Source organism: Natator depressus, chromosome 11 (assembly GCF_965152275.1).
Source record: "Natator depressus isolate rNatDep1 chromosome 11, rNatDep2.hap1, whole genome shotgun sequence".
Classification (NCBI taxonomy): Eukaryota; Metazoa; Chordata; order Testudines; family Cheloniidae; genus Natator; species Natator depressus.
The window spans coordinates 2,170,205-2,197,755 of record NC_134244.1 but is presented as its reverse complement, the minus strand read 5'-3'; the positions used below and the strand labels follow the sequence as shown (position 1 = coordinate 2,197,755).

Below are 27,551 nucleotides of genomic sequence, written 5' to 3'. Positions count from 1 at the left end.
CACTGTTCCGCTAGGCTGGGGCTGGGTGGCCGGGCACTGCTCTGCTAGGCTGGGTTCGGGGGTCCAGACACCGCTGTGCCAGGCCAGGTTCAGGGGTCCAGGCACCGCTCCACCAAGCTGGGTCCAGGGGCCAGGCACTGCTCCGCCAGGCTGGGTCCGAGGGTGCCGGGCACCGCTCTGCCAGGCTGGGTCTGGGGGGTCCGGGCACTGCTCTGCCAGGCTGGGTCTGGGGGGGCCGGGCACCGCTCTGCCAGGCTTTGGATGTGGAGCTGGGTACCACTCTGCCAAGCTGGGACCAGGGGTCCAGTCACTGCTCCACCAGGCTGGGTCCAGAGGCCAGGCACCGCTCCGCCAGGCTGGGGCTGGGTGGCCGGGCACCGCTGTGCCAGGCCAGGTTCAGGGGTCTGGGCACCGCTTTGCCAGGCCAGGTTCAGGGGTCTGGGCACCACTCCGCCAGGCTGGTTTCGGGGGTGCCGGGCACCGCTCTGCCAGGCTGGGTTCGGGGATGCCGGGCACCGCTCCGCCAGGCTGGGCGCTCCCGGGGCTGGGGCGCTGCGCTCCGCCTGGCGCGGCTCGGTGCCCCGGGGCTCGGGAATCGCTGCGCTCCCGGAATTGGCGCTCGCCATCCCACCCCCACCCCCCCCCCGCCCCGTCCCCTCGGGCTCCGGTTTCCTTGGCGGAGGCAGATGCTTTCGCAGCCCGGTCCCTCCTCCTCCGGAGCCGCCTGCGAGCCTGCCCCAGCCCCTGGCTCCGCGCCGCCCGCCCGCTCCAGCGCCGGAGCCCCGCGCCGCCCCGGACAAGGCAGCCGGGGACCGCGGGTGGCAGCTCGCCGCGCTCTACCTGCGCCCCGCCGCGCTCCAGGATGCTGCCCCCGTCCCGCACCCAGCTGGGGCTGTTCTTCATCCTGCTCTGCCCCGCCAACATCATCGGGCTCTGGTGGTGAGTAGCCGGGACCGGGGCGGGACGAGACGGCGGCAGCGCGGGGTCTCCTCCGCCCCAGCCCCTGGCCCCCCTCCCGGAGCCCCGTGGCCAAAGAGCGCTCACCTCCGGGACAGGGGGGAGCGGAGACTCCCAGCCCGAGACCTGCCGGCTTCTGCCCTCAGCCGCGCCGGTGTCAATCCGGAGTCAGACCCGTTGGAATCCGGGGAGCTAGGTGAGGCTTACCCCGCGACAAATCGCGGCGTGGCGCGGCGTTTACACACAGGGGCATCGGTTCAAGGACGTTCTTCGGGAGGGGATGGGGGAAAGTTGTGTGAGCACATCCAGCCTTACATAGGATTGAATCGTATCCTGCAAAATCGGAAGGAGTGGAGCATATAAACCTGTGAAAAGTCGGGGGTGGGGGCAATTGCCTTGCTTACCGCATAGCCCCCTCTTACACAGCTGCTGGGGGCATTACTCGGGAGCTGGGGAGCTGCAGGGGTATTGGTGGAGTTTCTCCGAGTTTATCCAGCTGCTGGGGGAGTTATTCATGAGTGTTGGGGCAGTTACTCCGGCGTTGGAGGAGTTACTCAGGTTCACACAGCTGGTGGGGCAGTTGCTCTGGTGTAGGGGAGTTACTCTGGGGTTGGGGAAGTTACTTGGGTGTTGGGGGAGTTACTCGGGCGTTGGGGGGTTACTCAGGGTTCACACAGCTGGTGGGGGAGTTACTCAGGCGTTGGGGGGGTTATTCAGGGTTCACACAGCTGGTGGGGGAGTTACTCGGGCTTGGGGGGGGTTACTCAGGGTTCACACAGCTGGTGGGGGAGTTACTCGGGCGTTGGGGGGGTTACTCAGGGTTCACACCGCTGGTTGGGGAGTTACTCAGGGTTCACACAGCTGGTGGGGGAGTTACTCAGGGTTCACACAGCTGGTGGGGGAGTTACTCGGGCTTTGGGGGAGTTACTCAGAGTTCACACCGCTGGTGGGGGAGTTACTCAGGGTTCACACAGCTGGTGGGGGGGTTACTTGGGCGTTGGGGGAGTTACTCAGAGTTCACACCGCTGGTGGGGGAGTTACTCGGGCTTGGGGGGGGTTACTCAGGGTTCACAGCGCTGGTGGGGGAGTTACTCAGGGTTCACACAGCTGGTGGGGGAGTTACTCGGGCTTGGGGGGGTTACTCAGGGTTCACAGCGCTGGTGGGGGAGTTACTCGGGCTTGGGGGGGTTACTCAGGGTTCACAGCGCTGGTGGGGGAGTTACTCGGGCTTGGGGGGGTTACTCAGGGTTCACAGCGCTGGTGGGGGAGTTACTCAGGGTTCACACAGCTGGTGGGGGAGTTACTCAGGCGTTGGGGGAGTTACTCAGAGTTCACACTGCTGGTGGGGGAGTTACTCAGGGTTTACATCGGTGGAGCTGGGATCAGTCCACAGGCCGTTGGAGGCAATGGGCTGAGCAAGGTGTGAGTAGCAGCTGTGCAAGGGCTTCAGGGTTTGCCCCCCTGGATCGGCGCCTTTGCAAGCCTGGGGACGTCACGGAGTCCCCTCCCCTCCCTGCCTGCTCCTGTCTTCCCTCCAATAAGTCCACTTTAATTAAAAGGCGGGGGCTAGCGTGAGGCGACCCCCCCCCCCCGAGCCTGCCCTGGCCTGGAGCAGCAGGGACAAACCCCCCATTTGTAATGGTCCCTGCATCAAAGGCCCAGACTGCAAGGCAGGCTCCTGGCGGGGCGGGGGGGGGGGGGGATTCATGACAGGAGCCGCAGCCGGGACCAGCCTTGGAAAGCCCAGGGATCTGTCGAAACATGAACCATTTCAATCGAGGAAGAATTTTGCCGAGCCCGTCTTTATCCGCTTTTAAGTGCTTGGATTCCAGCCCCTGCCGTGCAGCCCGGGCCATAATTCATGCTCTGCGGCGATTCATCTCCACACTGTCACATGCTCCTGACCCCGAACATAAAGCTCGCCTCCCCCTCTCCCTCCCCTTGCCCTCCCAGCCAGAGCTGCCTTAGCCCGCCGCTGGGTCCTCTTCGCCAGGAAAGGGCAGGTTGCAGCCCAGACGGTGGCAGGAAAGTTTGGGAGAAACAGACCCTGGTTTCAATCAGCAGAGCAGCACTGAAGGATCTGGCCCTTTACTCTGTAGCATTTCAGTAGGACCTACTGTATTTGTCTACCCGGGAAGGAGGAGCTCAAGGGACACGGAGACGCAGCTGCACTGGAATTTTGCTGCAGGGGATGGTGTACGGGGCATATAGGCATCCACAAGCATTTATTAGGGCAGGGTGTACACAGATCCCAGGTATGCAATGGCAAACATTTATCCTCCTGGAGGCAGCCTCCCATGGTGACTGACAGATTTACCTTTTCTCCTCCTGGCTATTTCTCAGTCTGTTGCTTAATGCATCACTCTGTCTCTTGATCTCGGCTTACTCTTATCATCCTGAGACAAGCAATGCTTCAGCACAGCCCCTTGAGCTAGCGATGGCAACCGCAAAGCACGCTGGTGCAGCCAGCTCTGGGGAGGAGCGCAGCGGCCTGGAACAGTATCACCTGGCAGTGTATTTCAGATGGAAAGTGATAAGAAATCCTGCATGCCATCGAAACTGCATGAGGGATAAAGTGGACAGAGAGAGAAACTGTGGCCCCATTTAAATCCATGGGCATTTACCCAGAACATGATTACTCCCGCTGGAATTTGGCCGGGACATCAGATTTAGCACCCCTCTCTCAGAGAGAGTGCTACAGGGTCTTGGATGGTAGTGGGGTCTGGATTTTGCATCTCATCTAAAAGATGGCTCGTATTATTGCGAGGGGCTGTGTTGTGTGTGTTGGCAATGCCGGCACAGGGAGATTAGGGGGAGAATGTAGATCAGGGCGAAGAGTCAGCCAATGCTGGTTTCTCATTGCAAACAACGTGACCAAACACCAACACTCAGAGAAGAACCACAAATCGTCATGCAAGAATATTGAGCGCTACACAGCCCACCCTGGGTCCTCACGCCCGGCCCTGCAAGGTGGAATTAGTCCCCAGCGAACAGCAATTGTGTGCGAGACCAGATGCTAGAATAAAACAACATGGGCCAGATCCTCAGCCTGCGTACGTCAGTCTGGCCCTCCGGGGAAGAAGCGACCCACCCATCGACACTCTGCCCACGCTTAGATGACGCTCAGGCAGTGGGGACTTGCTCCGACATTATCTGTTCGTGCGACTTGCTCCTACATTATCCCCCTCTCAGGCCCCGGGGATCCCGAACGCCAGCTGCAGCATCCCAGCTAAAGCGTCCTTGCTCCCCCGCCGACTGGGAGAAGGTCGCAGTACCTGCCGTGGACCGAAGCCATGGGGGGCCCTGGACACTCAGAGGAACGCCCGGGTTATCCTCCTCGAATGGCTGTGGGAATTTCAAAGGGCTAGGTCTATGCTGGGATGTTCCCCACAGCAGAGACCCCCCACCCCACTCTGGACTCCAGCTTGAACCGTTGAGGTCTGTGGCAGTCAGGTGATTAGTGCCCGGGGGGGCAGGTTCAGGCTCTGGCAGAGCCGGACCCCAGCCGGCAGCACACGTGCCGGGTGCTTGGCCACGGTGGTGCTCTCTGGGCTAAGTTCTGTACTCTGGACGGATTGATAGTGCTTTGGGGGAAGGCAGCCTTGTCCAGTGGGTAGAGCACTGGACTAGCCTGTGGCCTGTTTCCGCTTTTGCCCCAGACCTGCGCGAGCCACCACCCCTCTCTGTGTCTCTGTTTCTCCTTCCACCATTCATCTGCCCGGGGTATTTCAAACGAATCCCTCCAGGGCGGTGACTGTCTGTCCAGCCCCTCACACAGTGGGCACTGACCTTGGCTGGCTACTGTAACCGTGGACAATGGTTTAGCCAGGCCAGAAAATGAAGGCCCCGGGGCTCTTCTTCCACGGCCAAGCGGCCTGCCCCACTCCCCCTGGCTGAGTCCGCTGCCTGATGAAACACGGGGGAAAATTGGAGCGAGTTTTAAAACGTGTTACCTTCCCGCCCCAAGGCGCAGCTTGCTTTCAAGACGGGGGAGTGGCCGCCCAATGAAATCAACATGGGCTGAGCCAGTCGTCAGACAGGGGCTGTCCGTCCCGCTGCCTCCCCCGGCTTGAAGCGGTTCCCACCCCAGCCAGGGTTTGCGGTTCGGTTCGGTGGCTCTCAGAGCCCCCACTGGTCGACGCGGGCCAGCAGCCCTGAGCTGCGGCAGGATTTTACCCAGGCCAGCGAGCAGGCGTGGAATTGCACTCTGAGCTACAGCCAGCTGGGCTGAGACTGGTACCCCACTTTCTTCGCAAGGGGTGTTTTCCCTTCAATAGCCATCCTGCTCCGGGCTCTTGTTCGCTGGGACTCTGCAGGGACGTCCCAGGGACGTGCTGGGCTTTGGAAAAGCTGGATCGAGCGGTTGGGGCAGGTTTTGCCTGACAAAATGAAGCAAATCCCTCTGGTTACCTCAGAATACCTAGAATGGGTCCCCCGGTGAGGGGGCAGGGGGCTGGGGAAAAGGTTCCCCTTGTTCTCCGGCTCCCTTTCCCCCTCCTTCCCTTTCATGGCTATTTCTTCTGCTCCCTCTCTCTAGCGGGCGGCGCCCTGAACTCTGCAGGTCTCAGAGAGGTGGGGCATGATGGGGTTAATTATAGGTGTTCCCAGGTGCGGGAGAAAGGTAGCGCTGGACTGCTACTAATAACCTCATGTCCCAACGCTGGGCACTGAGCACAGAAGGAAACCTTTCACCATCCACAACATTTCAACCCCTCGGCCTTTTTACCTGCTTTGTGTGTCTCATCCCGGCTGACTCCTCTCCTCCTGTAAACCAGCCCCTTCATTTCTCGCTCCCCGCCTTGGTTCTCTTCGGACCCGCTCCTTTCCTTGCTCCACTGGACTGGATCCCGCGCCGTCCCCCCTGGTGTAAACCCACAGGCGCACCATTCCGTGGTCGCTGCAGATCGGTGCCCCCCCGTGGACCAGCCCGACTCCATCCCTGGGTCACTGGGACACGTGCTCGGCTGCAGTTCGCACGGCAGGTTCCGTCTGCGTGCGAGGCCGCGCTGGGCGCTGGACGTCACTAGGAAGCGCGGGGGCCACGGGGAAGCTCACAAGACAGGCGAACTCGGTTTTCCGGAAGCTCAGAGAAGGTTCAGGTTGGGCTTAGGGCAAGATTCAGACCAGTTCTTATGTTATATGAGCCCCTTTGCCTGGCCCTTATTGTACACCTCAAATACCCGCGTTCACACGCACGCCTCCTGCGCCCTGACACAGCCACCCGGCTCAGAGCAGCATCGATACATTTGTTGCACCTGCACACGCTCCCCAGCTCTCCTATTTCTTCTCTCGCTCACGCGCCGATTCTCACTCAGATCCGCTTCCGAGCCCCTGCAGACTGACAGACACAGGTGTACACATGGGAGCTGCAACCCTCTAGTTAAAGCTGCCCCAAGTGTGCTTGGTCCAGATTCGGCTCTTGTCTACATGAGGATAAATCAGGAGCAGGTCCACTGGAGTGAATTCTGGTATGGATCTAGAGCAAGGCAGCATCAGCCACACCCAGTTTAGAGTCACTCGTAACTTTACAGCACTTTCACCCTCGCGCTGAGATTTTCCAGGCCTGCTCTTAGCCTGGGGGTGGAGTTTGGGGGAAATGTTGATTCTGCGAAAGAAATACGCTTCCCATTGCATCAGAAAATCCTGGTGATCTGCTTTTAAACAGCTCTGCTATTGGGAGTCTTGTGTTTGGGCCTTCACTGTGCTGGGCACTAACAGCCGGGGCTCGCAGCGGGTTGGCTGGGGCTGGAAAGCTGCATGTTAGCAGGAAATTAGTCCGGGGAAAGGCTTTGGAGTGTTGTGGTTCCCTCTGGTTGTGGTGTACAAGCGCGTGTTGAGAACTCGGCGAACGGCGCTTTTGCTGCTCCAAAAGAGGGCAGAGTTAAGGTTACACTCAACAATGTCGGCATTTCCTATCTTCTGTGCTAATTGATGTTGTCCTAGCATAGCGTCGGTGTGTGCCACCTACCTGTGGCCGTGACATAGCTATGAGAAACAACAGGGCCCTGTGACAAGGTTTACTCCATCCTCTCCCAGTGTGTCCTGCCCCTTGGACTCACCGACACTTTGCCCACTGATCTGTCTCAGCTGGGACTACTTTCACCATGCCAGACCTCTGTGCAGCGGTGGATCTCGCCCTCACTACTTGGTGATCCTGCTGGGCTGGAAAGGGAGTTTTAGACCATCGGGAGAGGGACGTTCCCGGCTTTGCAGTGGGACGCAGCGGGCTTGCTTCTAGCCCTGCAAGTCCCAAGCAAGAAGGCCCGGCAGTCTAGAAAAGTGACTCTTGGCTGCTTCTCGAGGCACTGATGGCTCTTCAAAGCCCTGCACAGCTGGACTCAAGGCAGCGAAGGGATCAGACGCCAGCTGGAGACTCCGCAGAGCCCTGTACGGAGCGGCTCTGCACCGTCCTGTATCCATCTGAAAGTACAGGGGCAGACGTGAACCTGGCCAATCTGGGGCCAGCTAAGGACCCCAACTCTTGGGGAAAGTGGAGTCTCGCAACCCCGTTCATCTAGGAGGAGAGGAAGATTGTGATCATTGGCACATGGTCTGGGGATGAGCCTTGGGCGGGTGGACTGTCACCGTCACCACGAGGCAGGCATCTCTATGCCCCGCCACTCGCTTGCACGTGTCCTCCTGGTTTGCACAAGAAGCCAGGGTCCACGTGCACCATACTCTTGTGGTGGCGTTTTGTGGGCACTCAGAACGTGGCGGAGAGCAGGAAAACAGTCGGGATCAGAGAAGGGTCCATCCAGCCCAGTGCCCTGTCGCAGACATGGCCAGCCCCAGCTGGTCCAGAGCAACAGCCCCCTTCTGGAACAAACGGTCAGTGGGGGCAGGTTCCTCCTAAGCCCATAAAATGGGAGACTCACAACTGATGTTGGAGGGACTGTCCCACGGGTCATCAGCCTTATCTCGTCTTATCATCAGCGTTCGGATCTGCTCTTGAATCCTGCTAAGCCCTTGGCTTCCATGATAACTTGTGGAACTCACTGCAACTAGGTAACCACCAGTGTGAGAGTATCAACCCTTTTACCCACTTTGAATTTGGTGCCTCTCGCTTTCACTGCATGTCCCCTTGTTCTCTCAGGAGAGAGAGGGAATAGCAGCCCCGATCTACCTTTTCTAGTATCTAGAAGATGCACGTTCTAGTGGGTCTGAGCGGGGGAGCCTGTGATCCAGGACTCTGAGTTCTTGTCCTTGCTTAGGGTGAACATATTCTTCCCAGGGTGCTTAATCCATAGGATTAGGAGCCCCTGACTGTACCTTAGACTTGCTGTGTGATTTTATTCAAATCACTAAAATTGCCCTGTGCCTCAGTTTCCCCATCCATAAAATGGGGCAATGATACTCAAGCCACAGGGCTTAAGTGATGAATATTTGTAAAGAGCTTCAAGCGTCTCAGATGGAAGGTGCTATTGGCAGGAGCTGCTGGATTTTAGTCCAAGTGATGATTTGCCAATAGGATGAGTCACCCGGCCACGTGACTTTTCGGCCAGTTGTATAAGTGCACGCATATGACCTTCAGTGAGCCATATTCCAGTTAGCTGCTTCCCCACAACTGCCTTGCGTGTAAAGCAATGCAGCTGACAGAGAGGTCCCTACGTTAAGGAGCACATGGGAGCGAGTCACAGTCTGGGAATAAATCACTAATTCCACAGGGCTCCTTGCAGGCCGGTGGGGTTTCTGAACCGCCGGACGCAGCCCAGGGGATGATCAAGCCAACCCAGCCTGCTGTGACGCCAGTTTGGGCAACGGCCTCGAGGGTTCGTGGGGCGCCCCAGCCCCCCATCTCAATGCAGTTAGACACGTCTCCCCTCGTCCGGCGCGACAGCCAGAGGGAACTAGGCTGGGCTAGGAGACCCAGCGGGGGCTGTGACGCCAGGAGCTGGCTGGCAGGCAGTGCAGAAGGGCTGGAGAGAGCTGGGGCCACAGGAGCAAAGGAAGCACCTTCCAGGGAGGAGGGCAAAGTGGAAGCCATCAAAGCCCCCTGTGTGACGGGAGGGGACCCGATTCTCCCATGTGGGCCCAGCTCCACCAGTGTCCCCATCTCTCAGCCCCGCAACCCCAGGGACTTGTCTTTGGCACATCCCGGCCATGGCCAGGCCTTGCTGTGGCTTCTCCACAAGGTGGGACTGTGCGATCTCCCCCCAGGCCGTCTTTGGCTCCCACCTTGACTCCAACCCTGAGCCCAGTCCCTAGGAACTGCACCTGTTAGGGGGCCGGGCTCAGCAGAAGCCCTTCAGCACGAGTCCTTTGCCAATTCAGGGCCAGGATCGCCTTCCTCCCCCAGCACTCCAGCCACATGGCCGCCCCCTTCAAACCCCTTCACTGGCTCCCCCATCTCACGGTGATGTATTCCCACCACCCCCCAGCCTCGCTCAGATATTCATCCGCTTCTCCACCACCACCCCAGGCCTTGTCCCTGGTGACCCCTCTAGCCGGACGCCCTGCAGGAACGGCGCCGTAAGGCCCCGCCTCTCCCCTCGCCTGGACTCACATCCATGTGTCCACAAGCCGTTAGCCAGCTGCTCTTGCCACAGGTAGATTGTCCGCAGACCTGGCAGCCCCACCGAGAGCGACAGTTGCCTGCCACTTGCCTTTTAAGACCCTGCTGTCGGTTGCTTATCACTTTGCCAGATTTTACCAAGTCTGTCTGAAGTCCTCCACGCTTGGCGTCTGCTTCCGGCTGAAATTTTGGGGAATGCTTCAGCAAGAAATGTCTCAGCCGGTGCCAAGAACAAGATCAGAGGATTAGACTAAGATTGCCCATTTTACTGCCAATTCCTGTCGCTGTTTGGTTGAAATGTGCTAACGCCTCCATGCTTTGGAGCAGGGCCTTGCAATTTGGCAGTGGGGGTGGGGGGGAGAATGCGCCCTGGTGTCAGAGATCTGCCTTTTGCCGTCATGGCGAAAATCCACCAACGTTTGGTCCAGACTTTGAGAAGACACCCGCTTGCACATGCTCGGTAGAGACTTGTTAGCATTTGACAGCTAAATTCTCAGAAGATTCCGTCTGCACTGAGCATGCTCCAGCCCCACGGCTCCGACACTAGACCAGAGAGTCCAGGCACCATCCCCGCAGCGCGACTGAGCATGCTCCACCCCAGGGCTGCAGGGCTGACTAAGACTTTCCCTGCAATTGCTTCTCTCGGCTGCTGAGGTGCCGGGACTCAGAGCAGAGACGGTGCCGTCCGTGCACAACGGCGAGGGGCAGAGACAAGCTGCCGCGAGGTGCTGGGTGGGGGCATGTTTCCGTCCCCTTGGCTGGTGCCCAAGATGCCGGAGAAGGAGGCAGCCCCACTCAAATGCAGCGGGGACAAGAACCAGACTGGGCTGGGGCTGGGGTAAAGGGTTGATTGGGCCAGGCAGCCTGGGCTGGGGAGAAACTCAGCGTGATGGGGCTAAGCCATTGCAGGCATTGGCCGGGGCAGGCTCCTGGGGAAAGAGCGTCTCTAATTCCGAGATCACAGCCCGTCTCGTCATGCAGACGCCCCGGGGGGCCGAGCTGAGGCTGCGTGGCCAGGCTTCGTCCTGGCGTTTCCGAGCTCTGGGCTTTGCAGCCTCAGCACCGCTCCTCTCCTGCAGTTTGTTGTGCGGCAGATTGAACCGGGCGAATCAGATCGCAGGCCCCTCCCCGGCTAGCGATGCGAGTTTGGGAGCTCGCTGGGGCAGGGACCGTGTCTTCCCAGGCTGCCTACGGCGCCGCTGGGCACTGCTGGGAGATGAATACATATTTTTGCGTGTGCGCGTCAGGAGTTCGCCCCCCAAGATATCTGGCTGGATTATGGGGAATTTCGCACTCACGAGAGATGGACCGCTCCACACACAGCTCTGCCGGTGCCCCTCACTCCCGACCCGCAGCCCCCTGCTAGCCCTGCCCCACACACACCCGACAATGTACCAACTTCCTGACCGGCAGTAGCGATGGCATCTAGCCCTTGGGAGTCCCTGGGCAGATATGGGGAAATAGCGCCCAGCTGCCGGGTGGTGGGCGATTTCTGGTGGGGACGAGGCTGGGACCGACTGGCGCCGCTTGTGACCAAAGTCACGGTGGGAAGCCTGCACCCAGAGCCGCAGGGCTAGCCCCCTAACCTCTGGCAGCTCCTTGTCGGCCGAGATCCCCACATGCTGAGCGCAGCAGGGGCTTAGGAGCAGGAAGGATTAGTCTGTGTGCCGCAGCTCAGCCTGGAGTGGCGACCCCATCAGAACTCCTTGAGTGCCCGAACACTTCCCATTGGCTTCAGCGGGCCCCTCGCTGGGCTGCCTCAGCAACGGAATAAGAACCTGGAGGCTATGAGGGTTAGCGGACAGCTGTGCCTCAGTTTCCCCATCTGTGCCAGGAATGACGATGCTTTCCGCGCCTTGGGTCATTGGCACAAGTTACCAGGGGACCTGGGGGATTCTCTGACCCTTTATAACCCCAATGGGACACATGCCCAAGGGAGCTGCTCCAGGAATGGCTTTGGGGCAGTTCTGTGGCCGGTGTCGTACGGCCGGTCAGTCTAGATGATCACCAGGGTCCCGCTGGCCTGGGAATCTAGGAATCAGTGCTGAATTAGTGACACGTCCCAGGAGTGACAAACCTCCAGGGAACTCCCGCTGCGGCAGGGAGTGGGTCAGTCCTTAGAAGGAAACAATGGGCCAGTGACCATGTGTGGTGCAACCAACCTCCCCAGCTGCTTTCTGGCAGAGCCAAAACCCCAGCCGAGTTGCCTGGATTTTGTGCCCCTAAATGCCCCCTGCAGAGTGTGAGATCCACTCTCACTTCCCAGCCTAAGCCTTTGCGTTGCTGTGAGCTGTGACAGCTGCTGCCTTCCGCCCCAGAGGTAGCTGCATCTCCACAGCGAGCAGAGGGGCTCCTGTGGTGATCAACACTCTGTAAATGCCGAGGAGACCGAGCTCGCCTGGCAGCCTGTGCAGAGCGATACGGGCGAACACTGGAGGGGCTGGTGAGCGAACCAGCCAGGCAGGGCCCAAGCCAAGAACAGGGGCAGCAGCAGGGGGCTCGGCAGGGCCTGGCAGGGCCGTTCCCCTGCTCCTGGGGCATCCTCCCAGCCCCGCTCATTCCTGAGCGGGTCCCCTCACCGGGGCAGGGGGCGGAGTGGCCAGGAGGCAGGGGTGTGGTGTGTTAATTATAGATCCCCCCAGGTTCGGAGGGGAACAAGCTCAGACAGCCCAGGCTGCGGTGGAGGAGCCCTCGCCTCGCCCTCCCGCACGCCCCCCCCCCCAGCTTTGAAAGGAAAACAACTCGCTGGATCCCAGCGACATCCCCTTGCGAGAGGCAGGAGCCCGACGGAAATGAATATCGCAGCTCGGCTTATGCCGGGCCGTCTGGGCAGCGAGAACGGGGGCAGGCCTGATAAGGGGGCAGCTGAGCAGAATGGGGGGGCGGGTAGCCCTGGGCTATGTACTAAGGGCTGGGGGCGAGGGAGACCAGAGGCTCCGAAGCTCCCTGCGCTTGCTGGGCTGTGTGTGTCCCAGCCCTGCTGGGCCAGCAGGCCGGGGTGAGCTGCAGTTCGGCATTTGGTCCAACGGCCCTCGGGCTGGTTCATCATTTTCAGATGAGTACGGAGAGTCTTCTCTTAATGAAAGTCTGGGCCCCTCTGGCTCAGCCAGCCACGCCTCCAGAGAGACCCTGCCAATCCCCAGAGTACCTGACCCCCACGCGCCCCCCCTCCCTCGCTCGCGCCATCCCCAGCACTCTCCAGAGCTGGGCAGCTCTGGGGACATGAAGCACGGAGAGACCGCGGCCCAGAAAGGAACGGGAAGGAGCAGCTCGTGGTTCCAGTGCAGAGTCAGGGGACATGGGTCCTTGCCACAGGCCGAGGGTGATACATGATAGGGCCAACCTGGGGGCCTCATGCCCCCTCTTTGTGCCTCAGTTTCCCAGTCTGGAAGCCCTGGGCTGTGATATCCTTGCCCCGTGTTGGGGCGGTGGGGTTCCTGCAGGAGAGGCTGGGAGCGCTTTGCGATCCTTGGAGAGGGCAGGTTACCACCCGCGTGTCTGTATGCACAGTGCTGCGCTCTGCTGGATGGACTGAGAACGGTGCCACCGTGGATCATGGGCCCTGCGCACGGGGATTCGCTAATGCAGGAGAGATGCTCGTACAAGACCCTAGTCGTCAACGGCAGCTGCCCGGGTTCTGTAACCCAAGAACTAACCTATAGCCCTCTCCCTGCCAGGGCACCCAGTGGAGGAGCCGGAGTTAACCACGTCTCACTCCGTGCCCTTTGGCCTGAGCACAGGCCTGTCCAGCACGGCTCAGAGGCAGTGGCCACACCCCACCCCAGAGGTGGCTGCATTTTACTGAGCGCAGGAGCAACGGCTGGACTTTGTGTATTGCCAGTTAGTTTGTGGAGCACGTTGGGGGTCTTTGGATCCCCAGTGAGGGGAGAGCAGCTCTGCCTTTGAGAGTTAAAGGAGCTAGAGACATATACACATTGGCCAGGGGGGATACAGCAGGTTCTTACCTTTCTGGCACTGGGTGGGGCCATGCCTCAGTTTCCCTGCTGGGCCCATGGTCTGCAGTCTCGTAGCTGGGTAAGTTTGTGCCTCAGTCCTCCAGCCAGAGGGCAGCCGCTCCCCTTCCAGGGCAAGGAGAGACCCCGACACAAGCCCCCTTTGACTGTCCCCACCCACAGCTTTCACCCCTCTGAGGCAGAGTTCCAGCAAACATTCCCTCCCAGCGCCCATCCCATCCCGTCCCCACCACTTGTATAGGTGCCCAGGGCCCCCCTCTGCTCCAGCCCGCACCCACCATGTCATGGCCACAGCCAGGTGCTACCCACTAGTGCAGGTCAAAACCTGCCCCAGGGCTTCCCCAGAGCTCCTTGACCCACCCGCCTCCGGGGCACCCCCAAACCCGTTGGCTGCAGCTGGCCCTGGGTCAGGGCATACTCCCAGGCTTGGCTTGGGCCTGGTCTTGCCCAGGCAGACCGAGGAAGTTGCATTAGGTAGCTCTGCAGTCACCTGCTCCCCGGGACCCTGCCGCCCATCAGCCCCTGCGGACGACAGCCCCCAGAATGCCCTTGTTCTGGGCCATGGCCTCTGGGCTCCTTTAAAGGGAGGGGTGGAACGGACAGGAGCGGGGCCGGGTCGGGAGGGCTAAGGGGGCAGCAGCAGCAGGAGACTCAAGGACAAATGCAGCCCGAATCCGAGAGCCTCAAGCTGGGACACTGTCTCCCCATGGGATGGGGCAGGAGCCGTCAGCCCAGGACTGGCCACAGCCCCGGAGAGGGCCAGCCCTGCCCTGGCTGTGGGGGGCCCCCCACGGGGCTTTTCTCTCTCTCCGCGGCCGAGGAATCTTCCGTGCACCGATCCCTGCCGGAGGGGAGGGGGCTGAGCCGGCTCGGGACGCCTCACCCAGCTGCACGGGCCGGGTGGCAATCCAAGCTCAGCCTGCTGGTGGCAGAGAAGGGGCGACTGGTGGGGGGCTGCGAAGCCAGAGCCCACCGGGACACAGCCGTGATGCTTATCGGGCATAGGCATGGCTGCAGGAAGGCTCAGAGTCCATGGGGGAGGCAGAGAGATTGGAGGGGGAATCCGGGGTCGTCTGTAGCTGGGCGTCCCCGTCTTCTCCACCCTGTGGCCACCCGCCTGGGTGGGCTGTCGGTGAGGGTCGAACCTGGGACCTCTCCATCTAAGAGCAGGAGTCTCTCGTGCCTGTGCTGAAAGGATGGCGTTAGCAGGAACAGAGACCAGCCATGGGGTGGGGGAAGCCCTATATTGTATGAATGAGGGTTACCCCTCCCCGCCCCTCTGACCCCCGGCCCCTCCTTGGATAGATACAGGCTGGGCAGTTTGGTTTTTCTTTTTGTAATTTTGAAGAGCGATATTGGTATTTATTTGTGATCGATTCAGACTGGCAGGGCTGTGGGACGTTACAGAGGGACGGACAATGCCGGGGGCGGGGGGAAGGAGGGGAACCAGGACTAGTTAATGGCAGTGGATGGTGAAGACTTGTTCTGGTGAAGTTGTGTGAAATCGATGTTTATCGACTTTCACCCGCAAAAATCGAATCCTTCCCAACCCGGTTCTACCGTGGGCAGATTCTCCCACTCTGGACACGGAGCGGGAAGGCCTGGACTGGTTTGTGGGGCCACTCGCAGGACCTGGGGAGGAGCTGAGGGCAGAGGGCTGGGCAGCAAACCAGAGCTGGGGGCTGGGGCAGGCAGTCGGGGGTCCCCCCATGCCTGTCTCTGTGTCGGACCCCAGGCTGCTGCTTGGTGTGGAATGGGCACCATGATTCCAAGCTGCCACAATCGGCTTATTCCACCCCCCACCCCACCCCGAAGACCCTCTGGTGCTGACCCTCATAGGAGGAGAATCAATAATAAATCGTCCCTAAGGCCCCCGCCTTGGGCAGCTGTAGTATCAGGAGCCAGAAGGCCGGGCTGATCCCTCCCGTTCACACACACCCGGGCTGCAGCATCCCTTGACCTTGTCGCTGGAGGCTGATGGTGGGGCATCGGGAGGCAAGCCTGGGAGCTGGGGAGGAACTTGGCAAGCAGCCAGGGGTCTTCCTGGGGCTTTATCACCGGGCAAGGTCGTTCGGCTCTTCTCCCACAAGGTAAACAGAGAACAGCCCCTGCTGCAAAAGCGCCTCCCTCCCCCGGGGAGGAGACATTCCAAGAATGTGCGGCACGCTGCAGCCCGCCCCGGGCACTGCCCACCCTGGGCCCGGGCTGAGACGCCGTGGAATCAAGGGCTGGGCTCAGCCGGGCCCCGCTCTGCAGGGGGGTACAAGTGCCTGCCCCCAGCATGCTGTTGCAATAGCACCTTGGTGCCCATGCTGTGCAGCCACCCGGCGAGACACAGCCCCTGCCTCGAAGAGCTCGGGAGCTAAATAAACCGGGCAGGCAAAGAGTGGGAGGGGAAACTGAGGCACAGAGAGGGGACAGGACTTGCCACAAGCAGAGCTGGGACTAGAACCCACTTTTCCTGATGCTCAGCCTGGTACATTAGCCATTGAGCCAGGCTGCCTGTAGCGTGCCCTGCTCGCTGCATTGCCCTGGCGAAGGGCCTGGCCGGCATTGTGTCTGAGCGCACGGCCCTGCAGAGCTCTGCCAAGAGGGGCAGGGCCAGACGTGGATCTCAGCAACGCTGGTCTCAATCCAGGGCACGGCTATGAACGAGTATTGATCCGTGATCCACTCACAGACCAGGTCCCCAGCGTGCCAGGTGCTGTCTGAACCCAGAACAAGGAGAACTGCACTGCAGTGACTCCAGAGTCACACCCCACTCAGTGAGAACAGGATCAGGCCCTCGTAGGCTGCTTTCCCTCTTTGGATCGTGGGGGAAGTCGAGGCAGAGTCATTCCTGGTGTAACGCGGTGTGACCTGGGAGGATTGACACCAGATCTGGATTTGGACCCGTGTCTGGTGGGCCAGGAGAGCCCGAAACCACCAGGGTGTCCTGATAAGGCGGAGCTGGACAGTATTTTCGTGTGTACAGAATACACCAGCCACACAACGGTCCCTCTCCCCTCCTCAACCCCCAGACTGACCCGTAGCAGAGGGGGAGCCCTCGCTCGCGGGCTTGCAACAGCAGTGCAATAATCGCTGATATTTCTACAGTATCTGTCACTCCTCCCGGCATCTACTCGACCCACTAACACCACAGCAACTGCTTACACTCACCTCACCCACCAAGGAAAGGCAGCCACCTCTGGGGTGGATTCCGGCAGCTGATCAGCTGTGCAGGGACAGTACACAGGAGCATAGGGCAGGAGAATTCAGCGGCCGGTTGACCTCACAGGCACAGGGGCAGATTAGAAATAAGCGAGTGATTTTCTCTCTCTTACCACGGGGCTCTGCCGTCAGTCCGGTGTCCCCAGCACCCTGCTGGGGCACTGGGGTCAGCATGAGCCGGAGAGGAGAGCGCCCCCTGCTGAGTCACCCCCTGCACTCTCTGGAGCCGCCCCCGCCCCTAGTTCTGGCACTGGTGTGAGCTGCATGGAGGCAGGGCCCTCCTTTGCCTCCTGCGTCTCTCGGGGCTCGTTCCGGAGCTGAGCTGGGCTTGTGGAGCCAGGGGCTGGTCGCTTGGTCAAAGGCTTGCAAGTCCTGCCAGCAGCCTTTGGCACAGCAGGCTGGGAGGGGCTGCCGAGGGACCTGGCAGGGCCAGGCCCCCACCCCCTGTCCGGCAGCTCCCCCAGCGCATCGAGGGGCAGCTGCTCCCAGGCTGTGAGAGTTGCCCCCGGCGGGGCCCTGGAGACGCCATCCCATCCCGCCACCGTGCTCGGCACCTGGGTGGCAGGCTCCCTGGAGAGACCTGGAGGACCTCAGCTCCACCTTGCCCTCTCCCCAGTGCCCGGCTTCCCCAGAGAGCCCAGCGCCTGGAGGGGAGCAGCTGCTGCGACCAGCCCAGGCTGCCCCAAGGGAAAGACGGGAGCTCGCTGATGTGCCGTCCCCAGCCATCACCACCCCTGTCTCAGTCGAGGGGGCTCAGAGGCTCAGGGTCCGTCTGGGCTCTTGGCTGCCCGTGGGTACCCACAGGGCACCAGCAGCGCCCACTGACGCTGGGGAGAGGAGGCGGCTCTCCTTGCGGTCCCATGAGGCCCTGGCCGTGCGCTGTGGGAGAAGAGGGCATGAGTGGGCTCGGGGACAGGGCTCCCGGCACAGAAAGCCCCATGGCAAGGGGCACAGAGACAGTGCAGACAGGCGGCGGGGCCAGTGGGTGACACAGTACGAGCCAAGAGTGGACACTCTGGGAAGGGCCTTGGTGGGGAGGGCAGGCTGCGGGGGGCATCAGGCTTCGGCTGAGGAGGGCTGTGGTACAGGGCCTGCGCCAGCCCGCTGAGGAGCAGCGGGCTCCCCGGTGCCCCAGCTGCTACAGCGCTGGCCTCCTCCGCTCTCTCCCTTCTCCAGGGCAGTGGGCAGCCCCCTGGTCATGGACCCCAACAGCATCTGCCGGAAGACCAAGCGCCTAGCGGGGAAGCAGGCGGAGCTGTGCCAGACGGAGCCCGACATCGTGCAGGAGGTGGCCAAGGGCGCCAGGCTGGGGGTGCGGGAGTGCCAGCACCAGTTCCGCTTCCGCCGCTGGAACTGCACCAGCCACAGCAAGTCCTTCGGCAAGATCCTGCAGCAGGGTAAGGCTGGCGGGGCCAAGGCGATCCCCGGGGCCAGGCTCCCCCCCTGGAACCCTGAGGACAGCTGGAAACTCCCCCCCACCCCGTGCTATTGCGGGAGGGGCTGGCCGGCGCCTAGAGACAGGGGGGCTGGGGAATCGGAGCGGGGGCTCCAGTCTAAGAGAAAAGGGAGGGGGCCAAGCCCCACGGCAGAGGGAGAAGTGGGTCCCCACCTGTCTGGAGGCTATCAGAGGGGGCTGTGTGCGTGGGGCACAGATCAGCCTGTGCATCAGTGTCCGAGTCAGTATCAGAGGGGGCTGTGTGCGTGGGTGTCACGGAGCCCCCGGGGGATGCTCTGGAACTGCTCCCCACGAAGCCAGGCAGGACTCTGGGGAAGTCTCCTCTCTGGGAGCAGCCTGTCTGCAGGACACACAGCTCACCCGGCTCCACCTTCCTGGGTCTGACCTCGGAGCATTCAGCCTCCTCTGCCCCTCCCTGCGCTTCCCACAGCGAGTCCACCCAGGTGGGGTCTTGGGGAAGCCAGAGGGTCCTGCCCCCCAACTCCACAGTCAGACGTGACTCTGAGCCAGCCAGTAAAACAGAGGTTTATTAGACGACAGGAACATGGTCTAATACAGAGCTTGTAGGTGCAGAGAACCGGAGCCCTCAGCTGGGTCCATTTTGGGGGGCCGTGAGCCAGACAACCCCATCTGCACTTCACTCCATGTCCCAGCCAGCCCCAAACTTGAAAATCCCTCCAGCCCCTCCTGCTCTGGGCTTTGTCCCTTTCCCTGGGCCAGGAGGTCACCTGATTCCTTTGTTCTCCAACCCTTTAGCTCTCACCTTGCAGAGGGGAAGGGCCCAGGCCATCAGTTGCCAGGAAACAGGGTGTCGGCCATTGTCTGTGTCCAGACCCCTGCACACACCTGCCCTCTAGGGCTCTGCAATGATCATACACCCTTACCCCACCACCCAGACACTCAAGAACGATATAGGGGAAACTGAGGCACTCCCACACTATTCAGAGGAAACATTAAGAACAGACCCACTTCGTCACAGTGGGGCACAGATCAGCCTGTGCGGCAGTGTCGGGGAAGCCCAGCAGGGTCCTGCCCTCAGGCCGGGGCCAATCCTGGCTCCTCACCGAAGGAGGGATCCCCCAGGCAAGGGAGGCTGGCTGGTTTGGAGCAATACGGACCCTAGCCTGGCCTCCCAGGCTGCGCCCCACCACCTCCTCTCTCTAGGTCAGGGCAGACCCTGCTCAGCTAGGCAGTGTCTCTGCACAGATGATCAGCTGCCGGAATCCACCCCAGAGGTGGTTGCCTTTCCTTGGTGGGTGAGGTGGGCGTAAGCAGTTGCTGCAGCGTTTCTACCCCCTCCAGTGGGTGGGTGCTAAAGCTGCTGCCCCCAGGAGGACAGCTAGGCCCCTGCCTCCTGCTTGAAGCCCTGCCAGAGCCAGGAAGAAGCTGCAGAAGCCCGTCCCCCCCAGCACTGCCCCCCCCTCCGGCCAGCCGAGGGGTGATTAACCGACCTCCCTGTGCCCGCTTCCCTGGGTGAGAGCCAGGCCACGGTGCAGGCCCCCGGGGGTGCCAGTTAGTGCTCCACGATGCAGCAGGGCCGAAGGTTTACTGCCGGGACATGTTTCCCCGTGTTGTAATGAGCCAATTACCCGTGCTCCCAGCCACCGTGGGGCTTAATAATGCTCAAGAATGCCTCCGCGTCTGGCAGTGATTTACTGCGCCCCGAGGTGGCATGTCCCCCCCCCCCCGCACGCCACTCCCTGCATGCGCCTGCGTGGAGGGCACCGGGGGCGGGGGAGGCTTGCAAATAGCTTGCACGCAGCCTGTGGAAGAGGGGCACGGGGGTAGAGAGGGCTGGCAGGGGGATCTGCCATGAGGAGGGGGCACTGGGATGGGCAGTGGGGGTTAGGGATGTAGTTTTGCTCCTGCCCTCGGCTGGTGCCTGGCCCAGCTGTAGCCAAGTCTGTCCCCCCACCCCCCACCCCCCGCCTGCAGAGCCCAGTGTCATGTAGGCAGCTGCACGGGTGGTGTTCCGCGGATGGCCGGACCTGGGGGGCGCTTGCCCCCTGCCACGCTGGGCTGTCCCTGGCCCTGTGTCGGGCCTGTCCGAGCACATGTGGGACCCCCACCCCCGGCCACCCTAGGGGACATCAAACCCCCCAACCTGTGCCCAGCTGGGGGGGGACACAAGGGAATTTAGTGCCCCCTGGCTGCAGCTCAGCTGTCGCCCACACTGGCCCTACTGCCAGGAACCAGCAGAGCTGCAGGTGCATGTCCAGCCACTGCCCTCTACTGGTGGGACTCAGTGCTTCCACTGTGTGTCATAAGCCCTGTAGTGCTACGAGCTAATGGAGCGCTGGACCAGGCAGGGCGGCGTTTCCTGCTGTCTCTGAGAACGCCCCGAGGGCCCTGGGGGCAGCACAGTGACACCCTGGGCAACAGTGGAGATGCCGTGTCCCAGCATGCAGTGCGGCTGGGCTGCCTGGATCGGCATGGAGCATTGCATGCTGGGAACTGCCACTTCCGAGGGCCGCAGCAGCACCTCTGGGCTACCCCACCTAGCAAACCGCGGGAGCACCCGGGCCTGTGCATGCCACTGCCAGGTGCGCCCAATGAGACGCCCACCTTCCCTTTGGGCTCCAGCTGCTGCAAAGGGGCTGGGGCATCCTGCATGTGTCTGGGGCGGCTCCCTGCTCTGGAGACATTTATCCCAGCAGGGCCAGTGCCCAGATTTCTCAGGCGATGCCCATTCCCACCCGCCCTGAGGCCAGTAAGTTCTCAGAGGGAGGCGTGCGCTGTCCCAGGGAACAGCAAAGACCCATCCCCACAAGCGTCAGGGCACTAAATGTGCCAGTGACCCCACTTCGGAAGGCCAGGCCGGCTCTGGTTCTGAGGGCTCCCCCTCGGCGGGAGTGCAGGGACTCCCGTGATGAATGCAGCGCCCACGCTTGCCTTTGCTCCATGCACATGTACCGTGCTGGTCAGCCGCTGTGTCCACCACACGGCCTCACCTGGCCACAGCCCCGAGCCAGCAGCCCTCCCCTCCCACGGGCTCTTGTAGGAAGCAGTGAGGGGCAGTGGCTTGTGCTGTGACCCCCACTCCAGCCCTGTGGGGGCCGTGGATCTGCCTTAGGACAGGGAAGAGAAGGAGGAACCCACCCTGCTCTCCTGCCCCTGCCATGATCTCCCAAGGGGAGAGGTGGGAGCCCTGTCCCACACACCAGCTTTCCCACCGGGAATGACGTGGGGTTCTCCCGTTGGTAGGAGCATGGACCTGCAGCTCTGCGGGCTGCGGTGGCGCCGGGGCCCTACCCCGGAGGACAGGGAACGTCCCAGCTCAGAAGGATGAGAAATGCCAGCTCAGGACTCTGGGATGGGGCCCCGTGGGACCAGCATGGCTGAGCTCCCCCTCAACCCCTGCATCCAGCCCCGAGCAGGCAGCCGTCTAGCGCCGAGCCGTTAGAGACACAGCCGGTGTTGCTGGAACGCCGTCAAGGGATGGAGAACCCAGCCCAGGCCGCCAGGGGGTCCAACGGGTAACTCCTGTCCCCGTTAAACATTTGCACCTTACGTCTACTCTGAGTCGCTCTAGCATAAGAACATCAGAGCGGCCAGACTGGGTCAGACCAAAGGTCCATCCAGCCCCGTGTCCTGTCTGCCGACAGTGGCCAACGCCAGGTGCCCCAGAGGGAATGAACCTAACAGGTAATGATCAAGTGATCTCTCTCCTGCTGTCCATCTCCACCCTCTGGCAAACAGAGGCTAGGGACACCATTCCTTACCCATCCTGGCTAATAGCCATGAATGGACTTAACCTCCACGAATTTATCCAGTTCTCTTTTAAACCCTCCTATAGTCCTAGCCTTCACAACCTCCTCAGGCAAGGAGTTCCACAGGTGGACTGTGCGCTGAGTGAAGAAGAACTTCCTTTTATCTGTTTTAAACCTGCTGCCCATTAATTTCACTTGGTGGCCCCTAGTTCTTATATTATGGGAACAAGTAAATCGCTTTTCCTTATCCCCTTTCTCCACACCACTCATGGGTTTATAGACCTCTATCACATCCCCCCTTAGTCTCCTCTTTTCCAAGCTGAAAAGTCCTAGCTTCTTTAATCTCTCCTCATATGGGACCCGTTCCAAACCCCTCATCATTTTAGTTGCTCTTCTCTGAAGCTTTTCCAATGCCAGCATCAGCTGCTGGGTCTCGTTAGCCCTTCATCTGCTAGGTCAAAGCACCATCAGCTGTCAGAGATCGCCTCCCCGGGCAGGTCCTTCTGAACGCTGATCAGTCACCGCTCAGCCTTCTCCTGGATACCTCGCCAGGTGGAGCCGGCGCGGCTCTTGCTCTCGGGCAGGTTTTCCAGCCCTCGCCTGCTGGGCGCCCTTTTCCGAGCCCTTTCCCATGAGGCGCCGTCCTGGACGTGGGGCCTCCAGGTGGGTCCTGGTCTGGCTGATGCCACGTGCCGAGGTGACGCCGGCTCCAGGACGCGTTCTCTACGTCCTTCTGGACGCAGAGCACGCCGTGGGGAGCTCACCAGGATGCCTGGGTCCTGTGCAGAGTTGCTGCATTGAGGGGTCTGCCCCACGCCTGAGCTAGGTTCTGCGTTAGCAGGAGCAGGACCGGCCCTTTGGCCGTATGAGACGGCACAGCGGAGACCCAGGCGCGGAGCAGCAAGCGTAGGCAGCTTGGTGTCTGGAAACCAGTGAGGGGGCACCCCCTGCTTTGAGAACAGCACAGTCCGGGGGCTCTGATCCCCTTGGGCAACCGCTGCTGGGTGCTCTGTGGCCAGATGCCACGGTGACAGGCCCAGTGCAAATGCATCTGCGAGGCAGGTCAACTCTGTCACCACATCCCCTCCCCTGGCTCCCACCACCCCATGCCCCCGGCCTGTGCCCGTCACAGCGGTGCCCCTCCTAGCCCGCTTTCTTGTCTCTGAGCACGTCATCTTTAGCCCAGGGCTGGTCTCTCCCTGGGCATCTGGGCATCGCCTGGCCCGATGGGGGTGGCTATCCTGAACGAGGACCCAGGGGGCTAGTGCAATGCCCCCCGTGGCCAGGCCCCACAGCCCCGCCGGGGCCAGGAGTTGGGCTCCCACATGGGCTGCAGAGGGAGGGCTGGGGGCCCTGCCGAGCGCTGGATGGGCCCCAAACCCTGCGGTAAGTGCCGCAGTGCCAGAGCCGCAGCCGAGGGGGTGATGCTGCTCGAATCGTTCACTGGGGCTGCCGGAGCAGGTCCGGGCAGGGGAAGGATGCTTGGAATTCGTGTCCCGGAGCAGAGAGGGGGAGAACACGCTCATAAGAAATAATCCCGCAGGGTGGAGGCTGCTGCTGGGAGAGTGAGGGGGGTGTGTGAGCGCCCCAGCATTGTCCCATGGGGAGGCACCGGGCAGGGCAGCCTGGCACGTGCCCCAGGAGGGGGAGATGGGCCCCAGTGGGGCCTCCCCAGCTCCGTCACCTCCCAGCCAGCCCCCAGTTGGACTCTCAGACTTTGCAGCTCTGGGGCAGGGGGGAGCTGAGGCCATCTGGGGCATTAGCTGCCGGGATCTCCTGGTGCCCCCTGCGGGCTCAGAGCCGTCACTGACACAATGCTGAGCTACTCGCATCTGCCCTCTACTGGCTGCAGTCAGCACCGCTCAGTGTGGGTCAAAGTCCCTGTACTGCTTGTAACTAATGGGGAGTTGCCTTTAGCTCGAGGTGGGGACCCATGCTTTTGGGGGTTCAGGGAATTTGGAGTGGGAGGGCAAGAGAGGCGTTGATTCCTGTGGTTGGGGTGCTGCACACGGGGACAGCCTCTGGCGACTCTGATCTATGGCCCCCCCTCATTGGCTCCAGGAGGTGCCCCTGGGGTGGGGGATGGGGTTAACCCTCCTTGGAGGGACTGGGTGGGGGGGCTCCGGGACAGTGAAGGGAACCTAGCCAGGCTGGACAAGCTGCAGCATCCCCCCAGCTGCCATCCTGCCTCAGAGCATTAGTGCAACCTGCCTCGCAGCCCCAACCCCAAGCCCCTGTCCCCACCTGCCCCACAGAACCCCCTGCCCCCGCCCCCGAGGTCCGAGAGTGACCAGTGAGCCCCCGTGCAGAGGGAGGCCTCATGGTGGGGGTGTTACATTTTCCAAGCCTCTTTCTCCTGGCAGAGCCTTTTGCAAACCAGACACAGGGACCCCCCCCACACCCCCGGTGACAGGAGACCAACAGCCACCTCTGGGGCAGCACAGGGTACCCGCTGCACAGCCCACGGCAGCCTGGGGCAGGAAGGGGAGATGCCAGGGCAGGGGGGAAGGTTAGAGTGGCATTGCCCGAGCCAGGAGGGGTGGTCACGCCCCAGCCCCTGGCAAAATCCCCCCCAGGGGTACCCACCAGCCAGTGCCCCCTGCAGCACAGCGCCCCCTCGCGTTGCTTGCCGGCAGGTTGCCTCCACCGCCCTGGGGGCCACCGGCTGATGCTGCTTCCCCCCCCCAGATATCCGGGAGACGGCCTTCGTCTACGCCATCACCGCGGCCGGCGTGAGCCATGCCGTCACCCAGGCCTGCAGCATGGGCGAGCTGCTGCAGTGCAGCTGCGAGGGGACGCGGAGCCGGGCTCCCCCGCTGCCCACGGCCGGCCCGGGCCCCGAGGGCTCCACCTGGGAGTGGGGCGGCTGCGGGGACGACGTGGAGTTCGGCTACGAGAAGTCCCGGCAGTTCATGGACGCCAAGCGGAAGAAGGGCAAGAGCGACATCCGCACCCTCATCGACCTGCACAACAACGAGGCCGGGCGCCTGGTAAGGCCACCGCCAGGCCGGGCCAGCCCCCCTACCCCGTCCTCCCCACCCGACGGGCAGGGCACCTGCCAACCACATTCCCCCCTGCCCTGCCACTGCCAGGCCGGCCCCCTACCCCGTCCTCCCCACCCGAAGGGCAGGGCACCTGCCAACCACACCCCCTACCCTGCCACCGCCAAGCCAGCCCCCTACCCCGTCCTCCCCACCCGACGGGCAGGGCACCTGCCAACCACACTCCCCCCTGCCCTGCCACTGCCAGGCCGGCCCCCTACCCCGTCCTCCCCACCCGACGGGCAGGGCACCTGCCAACCACACTCCCCCCTGCCCTGCCACCACCGGGCTGGCCCCCTACCCCGTCCTCCCCACCCGACGGGCAGGGCACCTGCCAACCACACCCCCTGCCCTGCCACCGCCAAGCCAGCCCCCTACCCTGTCCTCCTCATCCCCGCCCCACCCGACAGGCAGGGCACCTGCCAACCACACTTCCCCTGCCCTGCCACCGCTGGGCCAGCCCCCTACCCCGTCCTCCCCACCCGACAGGCAGGGCACCTGCCAACCACACTCCCCCCTGCCCTGCCACCGCCGGGCCGGCACCCCTACCCCGTCCTCCCCACCTCTGCCCCACCTGATGGGCAGGGCACCTGCCAACCACACTTCCCCTGCCCTGCCACTGCTGGGCTGGCCCCCCCACCCCATCCTCCCCACCCGACGGGAAGGGCATCTGCCAACCACACTCCCCCCTGCCCTGCCACTGCCGGGCTGGCCCCCCTACCCCGTCCTCCCCACCTCCGCCCCACCTTATGGGCAGGGCACCTGCCAACCACACTCCCCCTGCCCTGCCACCGCTGGGCCAGCCCCCTAGCCCGTCCTCCCCACCCGACAGGCAGGGCACCTGCCAACCACACCCCCTGCCCTGCCACCGCCAGGCCAGCCCCCCTACCCCGTCCTTCCCACCCCCACCCCACCCGACAAGCAGGGCACCTGCCAACCACACTCCCCCTTGCTCTGCCACCACCAGGCCAGCCCCCCTACCCCGTCCTCCCCACCCCGCCCCATCCAATGAGCAGGGCACCTGTTAACCACACTCCCCCCCTTCTCTGCCACAGCCCAGCCATGCTGCCCACCAAGTACCATCCCCCCGCCCTGCTACACTGCCCATGAAGTTCCACCCACCCACCCTGCCACGGCGCTGCCCGGCCACACTGTCCACTGCATACCAACCTGCCACAGCCCGGCCATGCTGCTCACCGAGTACCAATCCCTGCCCTGCCATGATCCTGCCCAGCCGTGCTACCCACCAGGTACCACCCTCCCCTGCCACGGCCCTGCCACAGCCCTGCCTGGCCACGCTGCCCACTGAGTACCAACTCCCCCCCTGGCCCTGCCATGGCCTGGCCATGCTGCACACCAAGTACCATTCCCCTGCCCTGCCACGCTGCCCACTGAGTGCCAACCCCCCGCCCTGCCACGGCGCTGCCCAGCCACGCTGCCCACTGAGTACCAACTCCCCCCCCGGCCCTGCCATGGCCTGGCCATGCTGCACACCAAGTACCATTCCCCTGCCCTGCCACGCTGCCCACTGAGTGCCAACCCCCCGCCCTGCCATGGCGCTGCCCAGCCACGCTGCCCACTGAGTACCAACCGAATGGCCCTCCAATACTGCACTGCCAGGCACAGCCGCACGCTGCCCGCCAAGCACGCACCATGTACCACACCTAGGTGCTCCTTTGCTTGACACCCACCAGCACACACCCACCTTCCCCCCCCACCCCCAACAATTCCCTCCCCCATGACCCTCCCCCCCCGGCAGGGTGCCTGCCCGGCCCTGGAAAGCCTGACACCCACCCCAGTTCTAAACCCCCCTGCCTCAAATCTGCTCCGGCCCTTGCTGCAGAACCAAGTTTTATTCTTCCCAAATCAGGCTCACCTAGTGACCTGCCTGGGCACTGCCCGTGCCCAGCCCCCTGCCAAGCTCTCCCTGGCCCGGTGCCCATCCCCAGCCGCGCCCCGGGCCGGCTCTGGTGGGCACTGGTCCAGTCTCTGCTGGCAGGTGGCTGGTGAGGTTGGGTCCATCTGCCCTTGTGGCCCCACCCGGACACTCCTGTCCCCCCGCACTGTCCAGCACCCGGTACACCCCCCTCCTTTGGGGGGGCCGGCATCCCGGTGGGGTTTGATGAGAGGCTCAGGGGCAGGGTGGGTGCCAGGGGGCCAGGCAGGGGACCCCAGTGCGGGGCGGGGGGGCCGGGGCCGGGCCCCGCTGAGCGGCCCTGTCTCCCCCAGGCTGTGCGGAGTTACATGCGGACGGAGTGCAAGTGCCACGGCCTGTCCGGCTCCTGCACCTTGCACACCTGCTGGAAGAAGATGCCGCACTTCCGCGAGGTGGGCGACCGCCTGCTGCAGCGCTTCCACGGGGCCTGCCAGGTGATGGGCGCCAACGACGGGAAGACGCTGCTGCCCGTGGGCCGCGGCCTCAAGCCCCCCGACCGTCAGGACCTCGTCTACTCGGCCGACTCGCCCGACTTCTGCGCCGCCAACCGCAAGACGGGCTCGCCGGGCACGCGGGGCCGGGTGTGCAACGGCACGGCCCCGGGCGTGAGCGGCTGCGACCTGCTGTGCTGCGGGCGCGGGCACCGGGCTGAGACGGTGGTGCTGGAGGAGAGCTGCCTCTGCCGCTTCCGCTGGTGCTGCGTGGTGCAGTGCCACACGTGCCACGTGCACCAGGAGCTCAGCCTGTGCCTCTGA

The 27,551-nt window shown here is 62.6% G+C and overlaps 1 protein-coding gene across 1 annotated transcript; it reads left to right on the top strand.

The window, feature by feature from the left end:
- The first annotated feature begins 776 nt into the window (after positions 1–776).
- On the top strand, positions 777–27,551 carry WNT6 (Wnt family member 6). Its single transcript, XM_074966998.1, has 4 exons — positions 777–939; positions 17,830–18,050; positions 24,508–24,809; positions 27,090–27,551. The coding sequence occupies exons 1-4, from the start codon at positions 863–865 to the stop codon at positions 27,549–27,551; spliced, it is 1,062 nt and encodes a 353-aa protein (XP_074823099.1). The 5' UTR covers positions 777–862.